We start from the raw sequence: 24,087 nt of genomic DNA on the forward strand, positions 1-24,087 counted from the left end.
GATTTTTTTCCTAAACATTTATTGAGAGCCAAGCACTGTGGTTCACATTTCCCCCTTAAACGATTATAACAACCCTTCTGTGGGCTACTTTTACCCCATCTTTTATTTTTACTTTTTCAGATAAGGAAATTGAGACCTAAAGATTTTAAGAAACTTGCCCAATGCCGCCCAGCTGGCTAGTGGCAGAGCTGGGATGTTTCCCACTGTGCTTTATTAGTGACGCCACCTTGTCTCATTTCTACACATCCCTCTGCCCCAGGTTAAAACTCTCCCTCCCTGCGCAAGATCCTCCCCCTCCCAGGTCCCTGAAACGCAGGTCACACCTGAGGCTCCTGCGTCCCGGCGGAGTCGGACGCCGCCCCCTGCTGGCAGGTGGGCACAAGCGCAGCGCATGCTAATAAGTCCGCGAAGCCGCACGCTGATTGGCTGGCGCGGATTCCAGCTGCTTCCCAAGGGGGTCGGTGCCGAGAGATAGTGGAGGAACGCCGCGGGCAGCAGCACCCCCGCCAGCCGACTCCCTTCGACGCCCAGGGCTCGTGGGAGCCCAGCTGGCTGGTGCACTGGGGGGGGTCTTTCCATTTCTCTCCCGTTCGTTTTCTGGGTCTGAATTCACCCAGGGTCCAGGATGACAATCCGACACCAAGGCCAGCAGTACAGGCCGAGGATGGCCTTTCTCCAAAAGGTAACCCGACCCGCACCTGGACCCGGGAGGAGGGAAGGAGCCAGCTCTGGGAAGTGTCCGAGGAGATGTCGGGGAGGCTCGGAGCGCGCGTGGGCAGGAGTCAGAGGCATCTCTTTTGATGTGTTAGTGCCGTTTGATTTTTTTAAATTGACTTATTTGCTGTGTCTTTGTGTCTCCTAAAGACTGTAACGATTAGATTTCCATGTAACCTGTTTATAGTGGAGAACGTGAAGCCACGGGGGATGCTTGGGTGATCTCCTGCACGGTGAAAACAACCTGTTACTCAGTTCAGCCGAGACTGTGAGGGCTTTAAGACAGTCTGTTGCTATTGTTGTAAGACCTCCAGATGTTAAATGAATTACTGCCTACATTTTGGCCATTTTTCTGATCCCAAACTGCAGTGTTTTGAAGTAAGTGTGTGTGTGTGTGGGGGGGGGGCGGTAGTGGTATGTACACGTTGACCATGAAATCATTCGATTTGTAGGATAGAAGGCCGCTCCACTTCCAATGCTGAAAATCCCTCCTTGGAGCATGTGTACCTGTGTATCCTGGACCCTCTGTGCTGGCAGCTGGAGTCGGGACTCTCCCTTTCTGTCGCAAATGCCTGCCCAGACCCAATGGCCAGGAGCGGGCTGTCCTTCCCTGGTGAACGTGTGGGCAGTGGAATGCACCTTGTGGGGTGATGCATTTGGGGACAGAGTCGCTCATTTTGTTCAGGGCTTTTGAAAGAACTGGTGTTGGAAGAGATCCACAAAGGATTAGGTCTCAGGTCACTTGTCCGCCCTTCCTCCCATCCACGCCACTTTTCACAGCACAGGGTCCATCTTCTTAGGCTTATCTTCTTGAGTAGAATTAGCTGCATGCTTTGTGACAAGCCAGGCCCTGCCCCGAGCCCTTGGAACTCAGCAAATTAGACCGGCCGGGGAGCAACTGTCCTGATTTGCCTGGGCCTGATTTTCCCCGGGACGCGGAACCTCTAACATTAAAACCAGGATCATCCCGGGCACACTGCAATGGTTGGTCACCCTAGGTCCACCTACTTCAAGCTTGTGCTCACATCCAGGGTAGAAGAGGGGCAAGGATCACAGATAAAACAGAGAAGCGGAACACTGTCCCACTCAGAGAGAACCTCAAGAGCCTATATCGTAAGCACCAGCTCCTAAGAGCAGAAGAAACTATTGAAGCCCGATATCCGAAAGCCATAAATCATCTCCCAGGACTTATTCCAGGGCTGACTTCTTCTCCCAGGCAGGACAGCTCTGGCCTGGAGGCTCAGAGAGTCTGGGGACATTTGGTTTGCTTTTGGAATCCCAGGCATTCTTTTTCAACATGAGTGTTGTCTAGTAGATTTCCCATTCTTTGCCTCCACCATCTGACTGGTGTCTTGGTCTCCAGCCTCCTTTCCTCTATCCAGCCTCCGTCTCCTCCACCCCCGCCTCCTCTACTCCATCCCAGCTTCCCTTCTTCCACTCCAGCCTCCTCTCCTCCATCCAGTCTCCCTGCCTTCACCCCAGCCTCCCCTCCTCCATCCAGCCTTCCTGCCTCCCCCATGTCCCCTCCTCCATCCAGCTATCACCCTCCTCAACCCCAGCTTCCTCTCATCGTGCAGCCTCCTGTCCTCCACTCAGCCTCCTCTCCTCCACCCCAGCCTCCTTTCCTCCACCCAGTCTCCTCTCTTCCACTCCAGCCTCCTGTCCTTCACCCAGCCTCCTCTTTTCCACCCCAGCCTCCTCTCCTCCAGCCAACCTCCTCTCCTCCACCCCAGCCTCCCTTTCTCCCCTCCGACCTCCCTTCCTCTACTGCAGCCATTACTCTCCTCCATCCAGCCTCTGCTCCTTACTCCAGCCATCACTATTCTCCCATCCATCCTCCCCTCCTTTGCTTCAGCCTTCTGGCCGTTAAGGCGAGCCAGCTGAACGAGGTGTCTAGCCTTCTGGAGAGAGGCCTCAACCAAAGCAATGTGGACAAGAGTGCAGCTGTCAGTCACACTCATTCAGTGCAGATTTATGAAGCATCTTGTGCCCTAGATGGGCCCTGGGGCTTCCATTGTCTCCTCTATTCCATAAGACTGCAGTTGGCATCATCATTTTAAAGAGAAGCACACTGAGGCTCAGAGAGGTTAAGCGACTTGCCCCAGTCACACAGGCAGTATGAAAAATATAGGGCTGGCCCTCATGTATCAACTAATGTGATACCACTCTGAGCTTCTCCATGCTGTAGGGCCGAGTGTGGAGGCTGTGGGAAGGGCTGACCAAGTGTGCCCAGGGGGATGCAGACCTGAGAATTGAAGCATGGGTAGGGGGCTTCAGGCAGAAGAAAGGGTATGTGCCGAGGCCCAGAGGTCCAGGAAATCAGATGGGTTCGAGGAAGTGTGGCTCTGTATGGCTTGAGTCTGAAGTACCAGGGATCAGGAGGTTGGAAAGGTAGGCAGGAGCCAGGTGGGCTCATAACTGGTCTTTTGAACTTTTTGAAGCTGATTTGATTTCATCCCATCCGAAGCCATTGAGGAATTTGGAACAGGCAAGTGACATGGGCAGATTTGCCAATTAAAAACACCACCGGTGTGAGTGAGAGGAATCAGTGGAATTTTTCTTCCTTTCCCTGAGCTAAGAGACTCCACTTGGTGTCCTCCTGTGCCCTAAAACTCCAGCTGTCTGCACAATGTGGGCTTCTCACAGGGGAGAGGGGAGGGATGTGGTTGATGGCCCTTCTTTCCCCCTGTGGCTGCCCAGGGTCTCATACCACAGCCTCCAGCTCAGGCTCGAGGCAGCGCCGGGGGAGAGACGCCTGGCTGGCCCCAGGGTTGCCCGCCTCTGACTTCTGTGGGAGACCTGGTGACTGGAGCCCACCAGGGAGGGACCCTAGGCTGGTGTAAGCTGTGGCAGAAAGGGGCAGAAAGCTCACTTATCCTGGGCCTTGTCCAAGGGAGTTAGCTGATGATGCACATGAGCACAGCCTGCGGTGGGCTCCGGCACCGGGGCTCTTGTCCAGCAGCCCTGGCCATCTGGGATGAGGTGAAAATTCAATTCTTAAAGTCCTCTGCTTTCCCATTGGACCTTGGGAAACAGATGGGCTTGGGGAAGACTACAGGGAGTAGGGATGTGAACAAGGTTTGGGCAGAATTTGGATGATGATGACAGATGACACACGGTGGCCCGAGGAGCCTCCTGCAAGGGGTGGGGGAGTGCGGAGGTGGGGTGGGTAGGGAGATAGGCTCTTGTTCTGATTCTGGCCCATTCCCCTTCTGTGATTCCCAGATCACCATCCCAGCCAGTACCAGTTGCCACTGACCTGGGGATTGGCTGTGGGCGTGACTTTCTTGGTACCACATGGAAAGCCACTTTGTTGGAATCCTTTGCTTTCTGGTGTGGCTGCTGGCATCTCTTTTTGCTTGGGAAGGGAACACAGAAACAGAAATATGGAGGAAAAAAGGGCAGAGTGTGCTATCTGTTGCTTGTATCATTCTTTCATTCAATACACATACATACGGAGCACTTGTGTGCTAGGCGCTGGGGACAAAGGAGATTAAGACCCAGCCCCTGTCCTCCGGGAGCTTAGAGTCTAATAGAAATAGGCTGACGTATAAATAAGGATTATGGAGAGTTCTGTAGGTTGTGGCTGACATTTTAGAGGAAACATATAGCACATGGGGTTGCCATAAGTCCGAATCAGCTTGACTGGTTTGGTATTTGGATTCTGGTTTTTATATAATGCAAAGGAGGGAGTGGTCAGTTCTGCTCAGGGTGGGGAGAATCAGGCTAAGTTTCTTAACGGGGTTTGCAGCTGAGTTGAGGTATGAAAAACTAGTCGTCTTTTGCCAGGAGCATGGGATGATGAGTGACATTTTAGGCAAATGCAAAACATGGACGTATGAAATAGCATGGTGGTTTGGGAGACTCAAAAGAGGCTAGAATAGCTGGCCCGGGGAGGGCAGGAGATGGGTTGGGGATTGGTGGATGGAAAGGCTAGTAGGGAAGCAGGGCCCAGAATTGGAGGGCTTCAGAAGCCACACTAAGGAGTTCCATGCTCTTCAATGAGAAGCTGTTTGAAGTTTCAAAATCAGGCATGAGTAAAATGAGTCGGTTTATATGCTAGAAAGATGATTTCAACCAGAGGGTATCAGTGGTTCTCAGCCCTGGCTGCACTTTTACAAATATTGATATCAAAGCATCATCCTGAGTTTCTGACTTACTTAGTATCTTAGTTACCTAGTGGGTGGCTTTAAGGGACAGACATTTATTTTCTCATACTTCTAGAGGCTAAAAGTCCAAATCAGGGTCTTGACTGTATCCGTTCCTTCCTGGTTGGTAGCCCCGGACATTTCTTGGTTTCTTGGCTTGTAGACAATCTTCACAGGTTGTCTGTCTTTCCCTCTGTGTGTGTGTGTGTGTGTGTGTGTGTGTGTGTGTGTGACCATGCGCACACGTGCACACGCGCACCTGTGGCTATGCTTCTCCTTATGTAACTCAGAAGTGATTAGGTTTAGGATCCACCCTACACTGATGTGACCTTAACTGGTTGATTATATTACATTTGATTGCATTATGGAAGTTGATCACACTATATTAGTTTAGATTGTATCCACAGGTATAAAGGTTAGGATTCCAACACATATTTGGGGGCCGGGGGATACAATTTAATCCGAAACACTTGGCCTAAAGTGGGGCCCACACGAGTCTTTTTTTAAAAGACTGTGTAGATGATTTGAATGTGCAGCTGGGATGAAAGTCCCTGGGGACATTTGGCAATATCTGGAGACATTTTCGTTGTTACAACTGGGAAGTAGGTGCTACTGGCATCTCATGGGTAGAGGCCAGCGATGTTGCCAAACATCCTACAATACACAGGACAGCTTACTCCCATGCCCCACAACAAAGAATTATCTGGCCCAAAACATTGAAAGTGCTATGGTTGAGAAACTTTGGGCTAGGGGACACACCGGAAGCTGGAGACAGATGCCAGTTGAGAGGCAGACTGCAGAGAGGCAGTGCCTGAGAGGCGGCGTCCAGGAGGGAGGTTAGATGGCCTGCTATGGAGATAGGATTTCATTGACAGAGAAGAGACGTGTCCAAACACAAAACTAGAGGCAAACGAAGTTGGCCACTACTTGGCCAGAGTGTCTGGAGGCTCCACGGAGTTTTGTCCAGGGAGGAAAGAGAAGGTTCTGGAGAAAGACCACTAGACTCTGATAAAGGCATGGTGCAGGGGAGGGTTGGTGGGACGTGGGTGGAGATGCCCGGAGGCTGCTGGCCTTTGTGGCCAGGCTTATTAGCAGGAATGCATTCTCCTCTATTAGTTGTTCGGGGTCACTGTCCTCATCTCTGTACAGGAAAGTACTGATTATTATTGTCCCCCTGGGAGCCTTTTCTGGCTTAAAGGAAAATTCCAGTCCCGGAGATCTTAGCAGTGAGTGACAGCTCCTTAATGCGAGGAGGAGCGGCGTGGGTGTGGGCGGTGGGACGCCGAAGCCATCAAAGCCATCATTTCTGATCCCTCCGTGATGGGGGTTCCCTGACATCCCTGAAGTCACACCTCTGCATACTGGCATCTGAGAGAGGACATGTGGGGCAGACACCCCTTTGACACATGTGCCGCCAACATGGGGTCAGACAGGGTCCAGTGGTGGCCTGGTTATGCAGCCTTTATCTGTTGCCTGGGAACGAGATACAGCTGATTCTTCATCTGGGAGGAGCTGAGTCTGGCACAGAGTGGGGACACTGGCATGAGCGGGAGGGGGTGGCTCTCACTCCCCACTGTCTCTGGAGGGACACCCACAGGACACAAGGAGGAGGGTGCTGAGAGTTGGCAGCCATTTGGGGCAGAAAGGCAAGGGCTACTCGCTCTCCGGAGGGCTTGGGGAGCCACTCAGATTCCATCTTGTCTGTGGTGGACAAGAGGTTTTTCTGACTGAGGTGAAAGATACAACGCACCAGTTACCAGTTGCATCGACTCCGACTCGTGGTGGCCCCGTTTGTGTCAGAGTAGAACTGTGCACCGTAGGGTTTTCAATGACTGTGACCTTTCAGAAGTAGATCACCAGGACTTTCTTTCGAGGTGCCTCTGGGTGGACTTGAACCACCAATCTTTTGGTTAGTAGCCGAGCACATCAACCATTTGCACCCCCCTGGGACTCCATAGAACACATAGTCTCTCAGAAACCGTGTCACAAGCCAGAATTCGGTGGTGTCCTCTTTGGGTGCTTGGGGGAACTCTCCATAAACCCGTTGCCCGCAAGTCAATTCCAACTCATAGAGACCCTATAGGACAGAGTAGAACTGCCCCATAGGGCTTCCAAGGAGCAGCTGGTAAATTCGAACTGCCGACCTTTTGGTTACTAGCCGAACTCTTAACCACTGCACCATCAGGGCTCAGAGGAGTTTATATGAGGAAAGGTCTGAGGAAAATTAATTGAAATTCTAATGGGCTGAACACCCTAAAAATGTTGGTGAGGTATGCGTGATGTTCCTGCCTCCCACCCAACCCTCCCCTTCGGTGAAGGGGGGTACACCTGCTAGAAAGAAACCTGACTCCTCTCACTGTGTTTTAAAAATAACTCTTATTATTCCTCCTCTGAGGGTTATTTTCAAACTCTTATAACTAGATTTTTTTTTTTTTAATGCAAAGAAGGAATTAAATCCACTAACTTTCTATCGGAGAGACTCAAGTTTCTAACTTGTAAGGCAGGTTCCTATTTCTTCTCCAATACACAGGCCCTCCTGTGTCCACGAAGTGCTGTCGATTCATTTTTTTAAAGCCCTTTGAGTAAATATGTTCTTTCATGTGGCAACTAATGTGGGCAAGGGAAGGCTTGGGCATTCCCTGGAAAACCAGTGCCTTCTTGGAGTATCATAAAAATCGGTGGCTCGCTGTTGGTCGAGAATTCTGGAAGGAGTGACTCCCGTGGCTTGTGGCCCCTCAGTCCCCTGGCCATCCCCGAGGATCCAGGCTGCCTCCCTGCCCACCCTCAGCACCCTCCTGGGTGTTGTCCCTTTGCTGTCTGGGGGCCACATGGCTGACCTAGTGGCCCGAGTCACTGCCACGTCCTGACACCATAAAAAGCCAAGGACTGCAGCTCCGAATGGAGCTGGAATGAATGGTTTCTGTTCCGGAACAATTCTGAGACCCAAGAAAGTGTCCACGAAAATAAAGCACACTGCCTTTCCTGCACGAGGAGCCCCAGATGCTGCCTGGGCTGACCGGCTGGTGCTGTGCCCGGCGGTGCGGGGCAGCGAGTCTGTCCTCACAGGCTCTTCTACACGCCTGACTTCAACCTGTTTGTCCAGATTGTGTTTCAGCTGCAGATGCTGGTGTTATGGGTTGAATTGTGCCCTTCCTCCCAAAGATTTGTTGAAGCCCTAACCCCCAACACCTGTGAATGTGACCTTATTTAGAAATAGAGTCTTTGGAGATGTTATAAGTTAGGTTAATATGAGGTCATACTGGAATAAGAACCAAAAACCAAACTCATTGCTGTCGAGTTGATTCTGACTCATAGCGACCCTATAGGACAGAGTAGAACTCCCATAAGGTTTTCAAGGAGCGGCTGGTGGAATCAAACTGCCAACCTTTCGGTTAGCAGCCAAGCTCTTAACCACTGCGCCACTGGGGCTCCATACTGGAGTAAGGGGGTCCTAATCCTATATGAAGGAGCCCTGGTGTTGCAGTGGTTAAACACATGGCTGCTAACCAAAAGGTTAGTGGTTCGAACCCAGCTTCTCTGCAGGAGAAAAGACCTGGCGATCTGCTCCCATAAAGATTTACAGCCTAGGAAACTCTATGGGTCAGTTCTACTCTGTCCAATAGGGTCACTATGAGTTGGAATCGACTTAACAGCACACAACAACAGAAATCCTACAAGAGTGATGTCCTTATAAAAGAGAACAGATGCAGAGACGGGGACACAGAAGAAGGGCGCCATGTGATCTTGGTGCCACCAGAAGCTAGGAGAGGGGCACAGAACAGTGTCTCTCCCAGAGCCTCAGAAGGAACCAACATGACCGATACCTTGATTTGGACTTCTAGCCTCCAGAACTGTGAGACGAGACCTTTCCATTGTTATAAGGCCCCTGGTTTGTGGTATTTTGTTATGCAGCCCTAGGACACTAAGACAGCTTGTTTAGCAACAAAGGCTGACGTAGCAAATCCTACCGCACAGAGTTGTTGAATTAGCACGTTGTCCCACACTCCTTCTACAGAAAGTAGAGCCTTTCCAGAGCTCCAGCGGAAGGTGAGAGGCTTTCAGCTTCAGGAGCGAGTGGGCTGAGTGGGAGGTGATGTCTAGAATTTTTCCAGTTTAGGACTCCCCTGCATCACCTCCAACGCAACCAGGTTGGTCTCTTCACTTTTCTGCGTGGTGAGACCCCAGGCTTCTCATGTCACCCCTCCTTTGGAGTGCAGCCCCCTCCTCACCATCTAGGAAATCCTACTTACTCTCTGTGCACACTGTTTGATCGTCTCACTCATCATCCTCTTTTCCTGACTCTTGCTGCAATTAGCACCTTCCCTATTTTTTAATGCAGAATTCAGTCTGCAATTACTATGTAATAAATACTCTATGCGTAGCACTCTACTAGGCACTTTAAATGCTTAGTCTCCTTTACTCTTCACAACATCTCGATGATGTTGTTGTTGTTATGTTAGCTGCTATTGAGTAGGCCCCCCACTCATGGTGACCCCACGTACAACAGAAAGAAACCCTGCCTGATCCTGTGCACCATCCTCATATCGGTCGTGCACTATATCAGACAATATTCTGTTGTGATCCATAAGAGTTTCATTGGCTAATTTTTGGAAGTAGATTACCAGGTCTTTCTTGCTAATCCGTCTTAGTCTGGAAGCGCCACAGAAACTTGTTCAGCATCAAGGCAACACTCAAGCCTCCACTGACAGATGGTGGTGGCTGTACATGAGGTGCATTGGCCGGGAACCAAACCCAGGTCTCCTGCATGGAAGGCCAGAATTCTACCTCTGAACCACAAATGACCTCCACTCTGCAATTACTATGTAATAAATACTTGCTCTGTGCATATCACTCTACTAAGTGCTCTAAATGCTTAATCTCAATGAATCTTCACAACATCCTTATGATGATGCAGGTACTATCATAATCTCTATTTTACAGAGAAATCAGTCTTAGTGAAATTTATTAACTTACCTAAGGCTTCCAGTTTATAAATTGAAGCAAGGATTTGAATCAAGCTTCCTCTGCACCTGGAGCCCTAGATTTTATATTAACGCTTGATTCTCATACATCTTGTCTCCCCAACTCTCTGAGGACCGGGACCATGCCTTTCACCTTTTTGTATTCCCCATAGTACTGAGCACTTAATATATGCTCAATAAATACTTACATTTGATTGGTTAGTAGAGCTGAGTTTTTATTCTCAGGCACCTAAACACAGCCCTGCACACAAAGTTTCAAAGATGCACTAATTGTACAAAAAACCAAAAACCAAACCAAACCCGTTGAGTCGATTGCGACTCATAGCGACTCTATAGGACAGAGTAGAACTGCCCTATAGAGTTTCCAGGGAGCACCTGGTGGGTTCAAACTGCTGACCTTTTGGTTAGCAGCTATAGCACTTAACCACTACGCCACCAGGGTTTCCAGCTGTACAAATGATACTAATATTAATGGTTCTAATTGTAACCACTAGCATTTGTCTCTTTCTTTATAAACAAAATGTTCATGATGATTTAACTAGATTATAAAAGGAATCTTGTCAGTTAGCAGAGTTTCTATTATGATTGTCCCCATTTTAGGTATCAGAAGGTTGAATGAGTTCAGAGATGTTGAATGAGTTGCCCATGATTTTCTTCACAGTTTTGGAGGCTAAAATTCCACATCAGTTTCTTGACCGTATTGATTCCATCTGTGAGCCTCTCTCCTCGTTTCTGGAGTTTGCTGGCAATCTTTGGTGTTCCTTTGCTTGTAGACATCTTCTCAGATAGCATCTATCTTCACCCTGTGTATATCTCTTTGTCTATTCTACTCTTTTCATAACTCAGAAGTGATTTGGATTTAGGACCCATCTTACTCTGGTATGGAGCCCCGATGGTGCAGTGGTTGAGAGCTATGGCTGCTAACAAAAGGTTGGCAGTTTGAATCCACCAGCTGCTCCTTGGAAACCCTATGGAGCAGTTCTGCTCTGTCCTATAGGGTCGTTATGAGTCGGAATCGACTTGAGGGCAACTGGTTTGGTTTGGTTGGCCTCGTTAGCCTAGCAAAAGAAAACCACGATTTCCAAACAGGGTTATATTTATAGGTTCAGGGGTTAGGACTTTAACATAACTTTTTGGGGGACACAAGTCAATCCATAATGACACCTCGATGTTCTTCTCTCTGTCATCAGCCACATTTCCAAAATGCAGGCTGCATTATGCTGCACTCTGGCAATAGCCGCTAGAATAAAACCCAAACTCTGGGAGTGGCATTCGAGGCTCATTGTGATCTGGCCTCCAACTGCCTGTCAGCTTCATGTCTCACTGTTTTCTGTTCCTCATACACACAGTGCACTGTGATCCTCCCATGCCTGTGCTTGTGCTGTTCTGTCGCTTCTGTCCAGCAAAATCCTTTTTCATTAAGCCCCATCTTAAAAACCTCCCTGGAATCTCTGAGTCAGAATGAATCTCTTTGAGTTTCACACATAGGAAAGGTCTTCCTGTCCATGAAGTGCACGCTTGGTTCTGCTTACTGATAGTAATTATATGCCCATATTCTTCTGCACCAGGTTGTGAGCTCCTGGGTCCATCATTGTACTTTTGAAAGGTCCTTGCTCAATTGCGTTTTGAAATGCTTCACCACAGCCAGCCTTTTCTGCTGTCTTACAGATTGAAGGACTAGTGAAGGACATGCAGAGCCCAGAGACGGGGGTCCGAATGCAGAACCAGAGGGTCCTGGTCACCAACGTCCCTCATGCCATGACAGGTGATGTATTCTGCAACTCAGTCTTGGCCTGGAACAGATCACATGCAGTGGTTGGCAAACTATGGCCTTCAGGAAAATTTGCCACAGCTGCATCTTAAATGACGTGGGGGACAGTAAAGTCACCCTTAAAAGTCTGCCTGTCAGTTCTGCTCTTTGGGGAGCTACTCTGGTCTCTAGCCACAGCCTGTGTTTGTAAATAAAGTTTTACTGGCACACAGCCAGGCCATATTGTCTATGGCTTCTGTCTTAGTTATCTAGTGCTGCTATGACAGAAATACCACGAGTGGATGGCTTTAACAAACAGAAGTTTATCTCTCACAGTCTAGTAGGCTAGAAGTCCAAATTCAGGGCGTTAGCTCCAGGGGAAGGCTTTCTTTGTCAGCTCTGAAGAAAGGTCCTTGTCATCAATCTTCCCCTGGACTAGGAGCTTCTCAGCCTAGGGACCCCAGGTCTAAAGGATGCGTGCTGCTGGAGCTGCTTTCTTGGTAGTATGAGGTCTCCATGTCTCTCTGCTCACTTCTCTCTTTTCTATCTCAAAAGAGATTGGCATAAGACACTATCTAATCTTGTAGAGCTCGTCAATGTAACTGTCTATAATCCATCTCATTAACATCATAGTGTTAAGATTTATAAAACATAAGGAAATCACATCGGATGACAAAATGGTAGACAATCATACAATACTGGGAATCATGACTAGCCAAGTTGACAGATATTTTTTGGGGACACAATTTGGTCCATGACAGCTTCTTTCACAACAGCAGGGTTGGGTAGTTGTGACAGACACCAGAGACCTGATGCTCCATAAAGTTGAAAATATTTACTGTCTGGCCCTTTACAGAATAAGTTTACTGACCCTGGATTACAGTCTCCTCCTGAGGGAGGGATCAGGGAGGAAGGAGAAAAGGACTCAATAGGTCACTTCTTGAAGCCATTCCACCCAAGAGGTCATCACTAAAAAATCTTTACTGTAGTTGCCTTTTTGTTTATTTTGTTTTTAATGACATCAGATAGCAAAAACAAAATAATGCCCCCAAAAAACCATGTTTGGAAAAAATAGAAAAAAACTAGACTTTGTCTTGCTCCATTCTTCCCTACCTTCTAACTCATATTTAGACCCTTCTTAAGTACCCGCCGGAGCACCGGTGGTGTGGTGGTTAAGAGCTCGGCTGCTAACCAAAATGTTGGCAGTTCAAATCCACCAACCATTCCTTGGAAATCCTATGGGGAAGTTCTACTCTGTCCTATAGGGTTGTTATGAGTCGGAATCAACTCGACAGCAACGGGTAACTCAGGTAACTCGACGGCAACAGGTAACCTCCTAGGGACGGCACCATGGTCTCCTCTCTCCGTGTGGGGTAAAAGGCTTGCTGATCATCATTGGAGGCTATTGTCGGAAGAGACTGGATGCCAAAATAAGAACGTGTATATGTATATATATATATATAATTCTTTTTTTTATTGTAGATGAAGGTTTACAGAACAAGTAGTTTCTCATTAAACAGTTAGTACACATATTGTTTTATGACATTGGTTAACAAACCCACAACATGTCAATAATCTCCCTTCCTGACCTTGGGTTCCCTATTACCAGCTTTCCTGTCCCCTCCTGCCTTCTAGTCCTTGTCTCTGGACTGTTGTGCCCCATTAGTCTCATTTTGTTTTATGGGGCTGTCTTGTCTTTGGCTGAAGGGTGAACCTCGGGAGTGACTTCATTACTGAGCTAAAAGAGTGTCCAGGGGCCAAACACTCAGGGTTTCTCCAGTCTCTGTCAGGCCAGTAAGTCTGGTCTTTTTATGTGAGTTAGAGTTTTGTTCTACATTTTTCTGCAGTTCTGTCCGGGACCCTCTTAATAACATATTTTGATCAATGTGTTTTATTTATGATCGTGCATTTGTAGTAGAATGTATCTTTTGTATGGAGGCATATTGCTACTAGGCCATGCTGGTGAGGCCTCACTCTCTGCCGCACCCATGACCTGACTATTAATTTTTCATTCAAGGCACCCTTATCTTTGCAGGGGCAAGCTGGCTGTTCCCCTTTTTGACTGCGTGGAAGAAAGGGTGCCCCCACCTACAATGTGTCACTCAGGGTTCCTTGAGTGCAAGCAACAGAAGACCAACTCTGTCTAGTTGAAGCAAAAAAAGAATTGATCAGAATGCTACAGGGCAGGTCTCAAACACATAAAGGAAAAATCGATGAACCTGACTTGGGAAAGGCTAGAGACCAGAGTGAGGAGCCCTGGTTGCACAGTGGTTAGGAGCTGGGCTGTTAACCAAAAGGTTGGCAGTTCGAATCCACCAGCTGCTCCTTGGAAATTCTATGGGGCAGTTCTACTCTGTCCTACAGAGTCGCTGTGAGTCAGAATTGGCTCGATGGCAGTGGGTTTGGTTTCTTTTGGTTTAGCATTGTACAAGTGTCCAGCACTGGGGGATGCTCGATGGATGGTGAGAGCTAACCCTCTCCACGAGCTGTATTAGTTAACACCCACAGCAAAGTTAGTTGTAGATATGACAGTCCACTTTTTGTAGATGGGGCAGTTGAGATGCAAAGAGGGTCAACAACTTGCTCCATGTTACTAGGCTAACATGTGACCGAGCCTGGGTTGCAGCCCAGCAGTGTTACTCCAGACAGAGGCAGCGGTGGTTCAGTGGGAGAATTCTCTCCTTCCAGGCAGGAGACCTGGGTTAGATTCCCAGCCAGTGCACCTCATGTGCAGCCACCACTCATCTGTCAGTGGAGGCTTGTGCGTTGCGGTGATGCTGAATAGGTTTCAACGGAGCTTCCAGGCTAAGATGGACTAGAAAGAAAGGCTGGGAGATTTGCTTGTGAAAATCAGCCCATGAAAACCCTATTGACCATAATGGCCCAATATGCAACTGATCATGGGGATGATGCAGGACTAGGCAGCATTTTGTTCCACTGTGCACGGGGTCACCATGAGTTGGGGGCCAACTCCACAGCAGCTAGCAACAATGGCACGTCACTCCAGGATCCACACTCTTATCCACCATCACCATGCACAAGCTGCCTTTCTTCCTTGTACTCTGGGTGCATTTGGTCCTTGGATTTGGACAAGATGCCACCCCTGCCTTCTTTGTCCTTACCCCTCCTGCCAGGGTGAATCTCAGCTGCTGTAGGCACAGAACCCACAGTGAAGCCCTAGTCCTGCAACGTCAGCACTAACAAAAGCAAGTTGGATAATCGGCCATCTGACTCCTTGGGGTGACAGGTGACCCAGAGCTTCCTGGGGATGAAGGTGGCTGACAAAGGAGTCTGAGCAGCTTACGTGCTGCCAGCAGAGGCCACATGGTGCAGACGCCGGTGGCCCCATAATCGTATTTGCTCTATTTCAGGAAGCAGTCAAGTGGATGAAAAACCCTTGGCTCCTCGGTGGAGAGAGCTAATCAGTCTTCTGTCTGCCTGGGTCCCTTCTAGGTCTGCTCACCATGGTGTAGCATTTAAAGCAAGACTGGGAGTGGAAAGTCTGAAACACCCAGTCCTAGCATTTAAAGTAGAATCTGAGATGAAGAATTTTGCTTCTGAGCAGCCCAAACCAGAACAAACCCAGTTGTCGTCGATTCGATTCTGATTCATGGCGATCTATGTTTCAGAGTAGAATTGCCATCCATAGGATTTTCATGGCTGTGACCTTTTGGAAGCAGATTGCCAGGCCTATCTTCTGAGGTGCCTCTGGGTGGGTTCCAGCTGCCAACCTTTCAGTTAGTAGCCCGGAGCTTAACCGTTAGTGCCTCCTGGGGACTCTTTTTGAGCAGTCAACTAGGGGTGAATACAGCTAAGAGCAACAGAAGGAGAACCCATTGAAAGCAAGAGTGATGAGCTTGGGAGAGGTAACAGAGAGAATGGCTGAACATTTAGGCCCCCAGGTGCGGATATGGAAGAAGGAGTTACAGGTTGTCCACACCTAACCATGGATGTGGGCAAGTAATTAGACCAGAGAGAGCGTGAGTGGGCTTATGGGCCTCTCTGGAGGATTCCAGAAGACTCGCCCTTCACCACCCCCAAGCAGGAGAGTGTCATTTGTGACTGTCCAGTCACAGGGCACAGGCACTCGGGTCTCAGGCCCTGAGCTTCCCTCTTGGGCTACCACCCTCTTTGGTATGGTTTGCAGGCCGGTTCCCATGCAGGCAGGGGACCCCACTTGGCCTTGGAAACGACTGTAGCCACAGGAAAATGTGGTCATTGGCATTTGTGAGGTGACATCTGAGTTGGGGTGCTTGGTTCCAGGGACTCAGTCTTGCTTCTGAGATGATGCCATCCTCCTACAAGAAGCACACTCTGCTTATGGAACTGATTCCCGGCCAAAGCACCTCCTGCAGCCACCGCCCCTCTGTCCATGGAGGCTAGTGTGCTGCGTTCATGCTGAACAGGTTTCAGCATAGCTTCTAGACTAAGATGGACTAGAAAGGCCTGGAGATTTACTTGTGAAAATCTATGAAAACCTTATGGATCACAGTGGTCTAATATACAGCTAATCATGGGGATGGCTCAAGACCAGGCAGAGCCCAATGGTACTCTGTAGCAGCTCTAGACTTGATGGCAGAACTTGGCTTGCCTTGGCCCCTAGACAAAATCTGAATCCTTTGGGAGAGGTTGGAAGGAGCCCAGTTATCTCTTGACTTCATCCCTGCCTGCCTCCCTGCTCTTTTTCATGCCACTGTGATGGCGCAGTGGTTAAGCATTTGGCTGCTAACTAAAAGGTTGGCAGTTCGAATCCACCAGCCACACCTTGGAAATCCTATGGGGAGCTCTACTCTACTCTGTCCTATAGGGTCGCTATGAATAGGAATTGACTGGACTGCAACCGGTTTGGGTTATTTTTTTGGTGCATTATTCCCAGGCCGTCCTAGGATTTGCAGGGCCCAGGGCAAGAGTAGAAATGGAGGCCAAGGTATCATATGTCTAAGGTTACAAATCAACCTACAAAGTGTTACCTAAATACGTCCCATCCTCCCACCTTGACAAAGGAATCATCAGAAAGACCTGGAAGGCCAGGTTTGAATTTAGAATTCCCCGGCTCCTCAGAGTTCTGGTCATAGCAGACCCCCCAATCTCATCCCTTCTCCTACGGCAGCTCTGTTTTACTCCTGTGTGTCCAAGCTCCATTCAGAGCCCCCCAAATAGCCACCTCAGTCTCTGTGTTTCCATTGTTAAGACTTAGTCTGTTTACTTTCTGGTTGATGACAGACAGTCCATGCACAAATTATTGTATGTAAAAAATAAGTACCCTAAAAGAGGTCAAGATTGGGTGTGTGGAGGGGAGATTAAGCTGGAAATCTATCTGGAGCGAGATCATGGATGACCCTGAATTATAGGCTGTGGAGTTTGGACTGACTGAAATAGGGAGTCCCTGAAGGTTTGGAGCTGGACAGGGACAAGATCAACTCTGAGCAGCAAGGAGGACGATGAGCCAACAGTGTGCAGGAGGACGTGGAGGCTGGACATGTGTCAGGATGCTATGACGATGGCCAAATATTCTTGTTTTACAGGAAGTGATGTTCTACAGTGGATCATCGATCGGCTGTGGATCTCCAATATGGGTAAGATTCCATCCAGCACTCCATTACTGAGGACTGCTGTGTGCACAGCAAAGTCTCCGGGTGGTGCAAACAATTAACATGCTCAACTGCTAACCAAAATGTTGGAGGTTCAAGTCCACCCAGAAGCACCTCAGAAGAAAGGTCTGGCAATCTACTTCCAAAAAACCAGCCATTGAAAACCCTATGCAGCACAGTTATACTCTGACACACGTGGGGACCCCATGAGTTGGAGTAAACTCAACAGCAACTGGTGTGCACAGCACCACATGCGACTCTTCAGAGGGCAGAAACTCAGTGGAGGCTTAGTCTGTGTCTCTGAGAAATTTACATGTTAGTTGTTGAGACAAGATCTTCATGTGTGAAATAACCAGAATCAAAAGCTAAGGCATGATCATTTGGGGACAAAATATTGAGAGAATGTAAATAACGTTGTAATTGGGGAGGAGTCAACAGGAAAGACTTCTTGGAGGGAATGATGCATACAGCTGGTTTTGAAAGAAGAGATGCTTATATATGGGGGGAAAAGGAGCGTGGAGGGTATTCCCGGAAGGGGACTCTAGCAAGAACAGTGTCACAGAAATGGAGGAACAAGAACTGGAGTGGGTGGTAACGAGGGAAATTGAGAGTAATGACTTTAGCTGGGTATGGAGTGGTGAAGAGTGGGACTGTACCAGGAATATTTGCAGTTCCAAGTTTCATCCAGGAGATAGGCAGTAGGAAGCCATGGGAGAACTCATAGTGACCCTACAGGACAGAGTAGACCTGCCCTCTAGAGTTTCCAAGGAGCGACTGGTGGATTTGAGTTGCCAGACTTTTGGTTAGCAGCCATAGCTCTTAACCACTACACCACCAGGGCTCCATAATTGTCATATTGAATCTAGGAGGTTTGGCAGCAATTTGAAAGATGGATTGGAGCAGAAAGAATCTGGGGACCAGCATTCCCACTAGAAAAAAGTTGTTTGTATCACAAAGCATTAAAAAAAAAAAAATGAGGATCTGCTCATGATGAAGAGAGTGGGCTTGAAGAGGGAGCATCAGGAAGGAAGTCTTCCCAAGCCCTGGAGCCTGAGCAGGGATGGGATGATGAGAGGGCAGAATGATTCTGGAGGGTTGGTAGAGCTGAATCCTCTACCCAGCATGGAAAGATGCAGGTTTTCAATGGTGCTTTGGCCACAAAGGCTTCTAAGACAGAACCAGGAAGATTTTCCTTTAATTGCTGCAAATCCAGAAACAAGGCTATGTTTCCAGACAAACTAGAGAGGTATGGGAATTAAAGTGAGGCGGGGAGGAGCAGGACGATCTGGACCTGTGATGCAGGCAGAGCTGAGTTTGAGAGAGAAGTTGACAATAGCTTCTCTTTGAGTGAGGAAGAGTGTGGGCCAAGCAGAAACATTATCTCCCCATTCCCATGGCAGTCTCCAGACCCAAGGGCCTGAAGAAGCTTCTCCAAGATTTCCCCAGGGGTCACCTCAAACCACCTATGTAAGACCACCTATGGCATTGGTTAAAATTCAGGTTCCCAGGCTCCACTCCAGACATACTGAGTTGTCATGCTGGGCTGTGGCTGGGCATCCTCCTTTTTGCATGCTCCTAGCTGATACTTTCCTCAGTAAGGTCCAGAGACCACTGTCCTCATTCCTTAAATGCAGCGCTATAGGACGGGGCATATCTCCTGTAGTTTGGGGTGGTCTGTGGAGGCTGGTCGATAAGGCTTCTGTCTTTGGGCCCCTGCTCTTAACTTTCATGTCTGAACTTCTTCCTCCCAGAGGCCCAGAACTTGGGCAACTTTATTGTCAAGTATGGCTACATTTATCCCCTGCAAGACCCCAAGAATCTTGTTCTCAAGCCTGATGGCAGCCTCTACCGATTTCAGGTGAGTCTTGGCCTTAACCTTAGGTGTACTCCCATGGGTTGCCATCTTACTGAAAAGATAAGTGGTTGGCTTCATAGTCTCAGTGATTAGAACTTTTGAAATGGTAGAGGGGGCTAAGGTGTAGACTTATCTCTTAAGTCACAGAGCTGGGAGTGCATGGAGTCACAACCAAGGGTCTAAGTGTGGTTCCCTGGTTTCTTTTATAGACGCCATATTTCTGGCCCACCCAGCAGTGGCCAGCTGAAGATACAGACTACGGTAAATCTTGGCCCCTATATTTGCCTTGAGTAGTGTTTAGTGTGCTGTTTGTTTACTTGCTGCATTCTGGTGACCTTTGTCTTGCTGTCATCATGAGCTTTATGTCAGTTCACATCTGTGTTTGGAGTGTTCCCAGGGGAAGGGACCCAGTCTGCTGAGCAGTCTCTCTACCAAGCTGAGCACAACAGCCTCATGCATGAGGAGACTGCAGATGCGGTTTTGAATTATGATAATGATGGAAAATGCCAGTGTTTTCTCTTCCAGCCATCTATCTAGCCAAGCGAAATATCAAGAAGAAAGGGATTTTAGAAGAATATGAGAAGGTACAAAGATGATTTCAATCTTTCTGGATTTGTGAAGGTCTGCTGCTGAATACTGAGTTTCTGTATTCTTCTTCATCGCCAATCTTCTCTTCCTAATCAGATTTGGGATATATTTATTTTTTTAAAGCAAATCCAAGCAAAGTAAGGCTTTGAATGAACACCATTGCCGAGCTAGGGTGGGAGTCGATTTGCCTGGGATGGAGCTGCTGCGGAGCCAGGGGCACACCCTGGTTGACTTAGGACTTCTGGCTCTGCTGCGTGCACATATGTCATGAGGCTCAGTGTTCTCATTTTATTTTTCCTTCTCTAGGAAAATTACAATTTCTTGAACAAGAAGATTAACTACAAGTGGGACTTTGTCATTATGCAGGCCAAAGAGCAGTACAGGTGAGTGAGAGGAGATCACGTTTGTCCTCTGCTTGGCCTTCCTCTCTCCTTTGTTTCCTTCTATTAAAAGAAATCTTTATTGGGCATTTATGTGTCAAACACTGGGCACAGGGAATAGAAAGACACAGTCCATATTTGATCATATTTTTCTTTCAGTCCTCAAACCTTTTCTTCCTCCACTATTGCCCATATCTGTACAAGGAACCACCATCCACCTCCGTCCTCCTGCCTCACGTCCGATCAGTCATTCAGTCCTGTTACCACCACTAGTGAAATCCCTTCCACTAACCTGACTCCTTCTGTCTGCTTCCACCGTCCCTACCCTGGTTGAGCCAACCTCACTGTCAGTTGAACCACTGTGGTATCCTCCCAACTGGACTCCCTGTTCCCATTTGCCTCCATTTTTCAAACACTAATAGGATCAAGTCACTCCCTTCAAAGAAGCTATCAGAGAGTTCTCAGTTCCAGTGTCACTTCCTCAAAGATGCTCTTCTGATTAGTTATTGCTGTATATAGACCACCTGAGAACTTAGTGGCTCAAAACAGCAACAATTATTTTATCATCTCTCACAGTTTCTGTGGGCCAGGAATTCATGAAGGACTCAGTTGGGAAGTTCTGACTTGGAGTCTCCAAGTGGTTGCAATCAGACAGCTGGAGCTGAGGGCTGGCTGGACATTTCTTACTCCCCTTTTGTAGCCTCTGGGCCTCTCCATGTGATTTAGCTTGGGCTTCCTCACAACATGGCCGCATCAGGGCAATTGGATTGATTACATGTAGCTGAAGGCATATATCAAAAGCAAATATTCCAGTGAGGAAGGTGGCAGCTGTCCCACCTTTTATGGCCCAGCCTCACAAGTCACACAGTGACACTCCTGCCATACTCTGTTGGTTGAAACAGTCACAAAAGCCAACCCAGTTTCAAGGGGAGGGGACATAGACTTGCATCTCAATGGAAAAAGTGTCAAAGAATTTGTAGACAAGTTTAAAAATCACCACCAATCAGGCTATCCTTGATTCCACATTATAGTACCATGAACGTTTCCTTATTGCACACAGGTGTTGTTGTTGTTAGGTGCTGTTAAATTGCTTCTGACTCACAGTGACCCTATATACAACAGAGCAAAACATTGCTGGGTCCTGCACCATCCTCACAGTCCTTGCTATGTTGAGACCATTGTTGCAGCCACTGTGTCAGTCCACCTCATTGAGGGTATTCCTTTTTTTCACTGACCCTCTACTATACCAAGCATGACGTCCTTCTCCAGGAACTGGTCCCTCCAGATAACATGTTCAAAGTACGTAAGATGAAGTCTCTCCATCCTTGCTTCTAAGGAGCATTCTGGCTGTACTTCTTCCAAGACAGATTTGTTCGTTCTTCTGGCAGTCCATGATATATTCAGTATTCTTCGCCAACACCATAATTCAAAGGCATCAATTCTTTGGTCTCCTTTATTCATTGCCCAGCTTTCACATGCATATGAGATGATTGAAAATACCATGGCTTGTACCAGGCACACCTTAGTCGTCAAAGTGACATCCTTGCTTTTCAACACTTTAAAGAGGTCTTTTTCAGCAGATTTACCCAACACAATGCATCCTCTGATTTCTTGACTGCTGCTTCCATGGGTGTTGACAACTTCAGTATTTTCTCCATTTATCATGACGTTGCTTATTGGTCCAGTTGTGAGGATTTTTGTTTTCTTTATGTTTATCACATGTACTGCAATTTGTAATTCTATAGTTCTTGACTATTTGTGCAATGTTTAGACCACAAGCTATTCTAGGGCAGGATCTATGTCTCTTTGGTTCAATAATATACTCTCAGTGCCTGGAACATAATGGAATCTCAGTAAGTACATGAATGAATAAATGAATGAATGAATGATTAAGGGAATGCTGTTCTAAAAACAAAAACAAAAACAAAAATAAAACCCATAATAAGCTAAAATAATTCCAAGTTTACTGGCTTTCTCAGATTCCATTTATCACAACTCTCCTCCAATGACACGTATCACAGAAAAGCAAAGCTACAAAGAACCATGGGGGTAATATAGCAATTGACTCTTTACAAAACTGTCCAGTGTTATGGAAACTCTGTAGTGCCTCAGGCCCTCTGTGGCTCATCCTCCTGAAGACATGAGCTTGTTAGCCTGGTAGAAAATCTAGTTAGTCGGCAAGGGGAAGTTAGAGCAACCATGTTTATATTTCATTTCTAGACAAGGTTGGTCAAATACCCCACTGGAATGGCCCTGCTCACCCCATCTGGCTCTCTGGGTGTTATTCACGATACATTAGCTGGAAAACAAATCCACTCATTCTGCCTCGTAGAGGGAATGTGCGTCATCGCACATTGCCTGGGAAAATAAGACTTGCTGAGTGTGAGTTTAGGTCGCCGTGGAAATGGTGCTGAACGAGGCCCATGGAGCGATCATTAGTGCTACCTTTCTCAGGCAGAAGAAAAGCCCAGCATCATTTCCTACCCACAATGGGAGAAGGGGAGCCTGAGAGATAAAAGGCGCGAAAAATAGCCTTTTACAGTTGTAAGTTGGGCTCAGAGAAAGCCCTGACTTGGCATGAACTCTTTCCAGTGACAGAGTGGAACTGACAGGTAGGGAGGAAGGAGGACTCCCCGGGGCCAGCATTTTCCCCATCACAAGCTTTGGCTTTGATTGCTGCCTGCTTGTTCAGATGTTGGTTATGCTTTTTGCCAAAGCAGGGAAAAATTACAAAGCCAGGTGGTCAAATGCCAGCCCAAAATTTTATTTGTTTCTCACTCTAGCAGTGAAGTCAGTGGAGTTGATTTGATTCTAGGGCTAATCACGGGGGCAGGATTGCACTGCAGCTCAGTGTTGTCAGCGAAAGTGTGGACTCTGGGCCAAATCTCTACCACCGCCATCACCTCTACCACCTCCACCTCCTCCACCAACTCCACCTCCACCTCCACCACCAACTCCACCTCCACCTCCACCACCACCACCCCCATTATCTTCACCACCTCCAGCACCCCCACCACCTCCACCACCTCCACCACTGCTTCTACCGCTTGCTCACAATATGATACTGGGTGGGAAATTCAACCTCTCTTTTCTTTTGTTCCCTGTTCTGTGAAGTGAGGAAGGGTCACTGGAAGGGTTAAATGAGTTCATAAAGTAAAAGAAGTTAGAAGGGACCTGACACTTAAGTGCCACATTAGAGTTTGCTGTTTTTATTATTATTATGGCAAACGCAGATTATTTGGGCAGATTGAAGAGCGTGGTTCAGGTGATTAGGGAGGGGGCCATCAATGACCAAAAGACACAAAGTATCACTGGCCTTAAATATGACTTTTGATTTTTCAGGGCTGGAAAAGAAAGGAACAAAGCAGACAGGTATGCCCTGGATTGCCAGGAGAAGGCATATTGGCTGGTCCACCGATGCCCTGTGAGTATTATCCTTCCCGACTTTCAGCATCTCTTCTTGTGCCTCTCCACCCCTACCCCGTACGCACTGTCCTTCTGCCAGCTCATCTCCCTTGGGGCTAGAGTTGGATCAGCAGGAGGAGCCGCCCAGTGTTGGGTTAGCATCCAAGTGCCTCTTGGCTGGAAGAGGAAGTACACTGTCTGGGTGGGGTCTACTCATGGCCCATCTGTTGGTGTTAGGAGTAAGTGGGATTGTCTAAGGGAGGGAGCCGAATGAGTTTGTCTATTATGAAGCCTGGGACTTTCTATTGGCCAGCATGCCATGTCTTGGAAAAGGTATATAAGAAGAAAAAACCAGAACTCAGACTTCAAAGTAGAAAAATCAAATGCTACAGAAAACTGAAACTGCATAGCCAAGGCCACGCTTCGTGTCTGTTGCTTCCTCTCCTTTTCCTCTCCTGGATCCAGTGTCCGGGAATTGAGATAGGAGGAGGAGATAAGGGAATAAGCTTGTGCTAAGCTTCTCATGGCATGGAGGACATTGCATCTCTGGTTTTGGCACTTTTAGTGACTCAGAGAAATAAGCTGCACATGACCGAGCATAACTTGTCCCAGCTCATCACTGGGAAATGGAAGTCTCCTTCCCCAGCACAGAGAACCAGGTGCAGACTGCCACC

The 24,087-nt window shown here is 47.9% G+C and overlaps 1 protein-coding gene across 1 annotated transcript in view; it reads left to right on the forward strand.

The window, feature by feature from the left end:
- Positions 1–625: 625 nt before the first annotated feature.
- The window catches only part of RGS9 (regulator of G protein signaling 9), a 66,074-nt gene continuing 42,612 nt past the window's right edge, over positions 626–24,087 (forward strand). The window contains exons 1-8 of the mRNA XM_004374194.2: positions 626–682; positions 11,513–11,609; positions 17,120–17,170; positions 18,937–19,043; positions 19,250–19,301; positions 19,566–19,624; positions 19,935–20,011; positions 23,351–23,432. Coding sequence (XP_004374251.1) covers positions 626–682; positions 11,513–11,609; positions 17,120–17,170; positions 18,937–19,043; positions 19,250–19,301; positions 19,566–19,624; positions 19,935–20,011; positions 23,351–23,432 — 582 coding nt within the window. The remainder of the gene's footprint in view (positions 683–11,512; positions 11,610–17,119; positions 17,171–18,936; positions 19,044–19,249; positions 19,302–19,565; positions 19,625–19,934; positions 20,012–23,350; positions 23,433–24,087) is intronic.

Source organism: Trichechus manatus, unplaced genomic scaffold (genome assembly GCF_000243295.1).
Source record: "Trichechus manatus latirostris isolate Lorelei unplaced genomic scaffold, TriManLat1.0 scaffold00028, whole genome shotgun sequence".
In the NCBI taxonomy this organism is placed as follows: domain Eukaryota; kingdom Metazoa; phylum Chordata; class Mammalia; order Sirenia; family Trichechidae; genus Trichechus; species Trichechus manatus.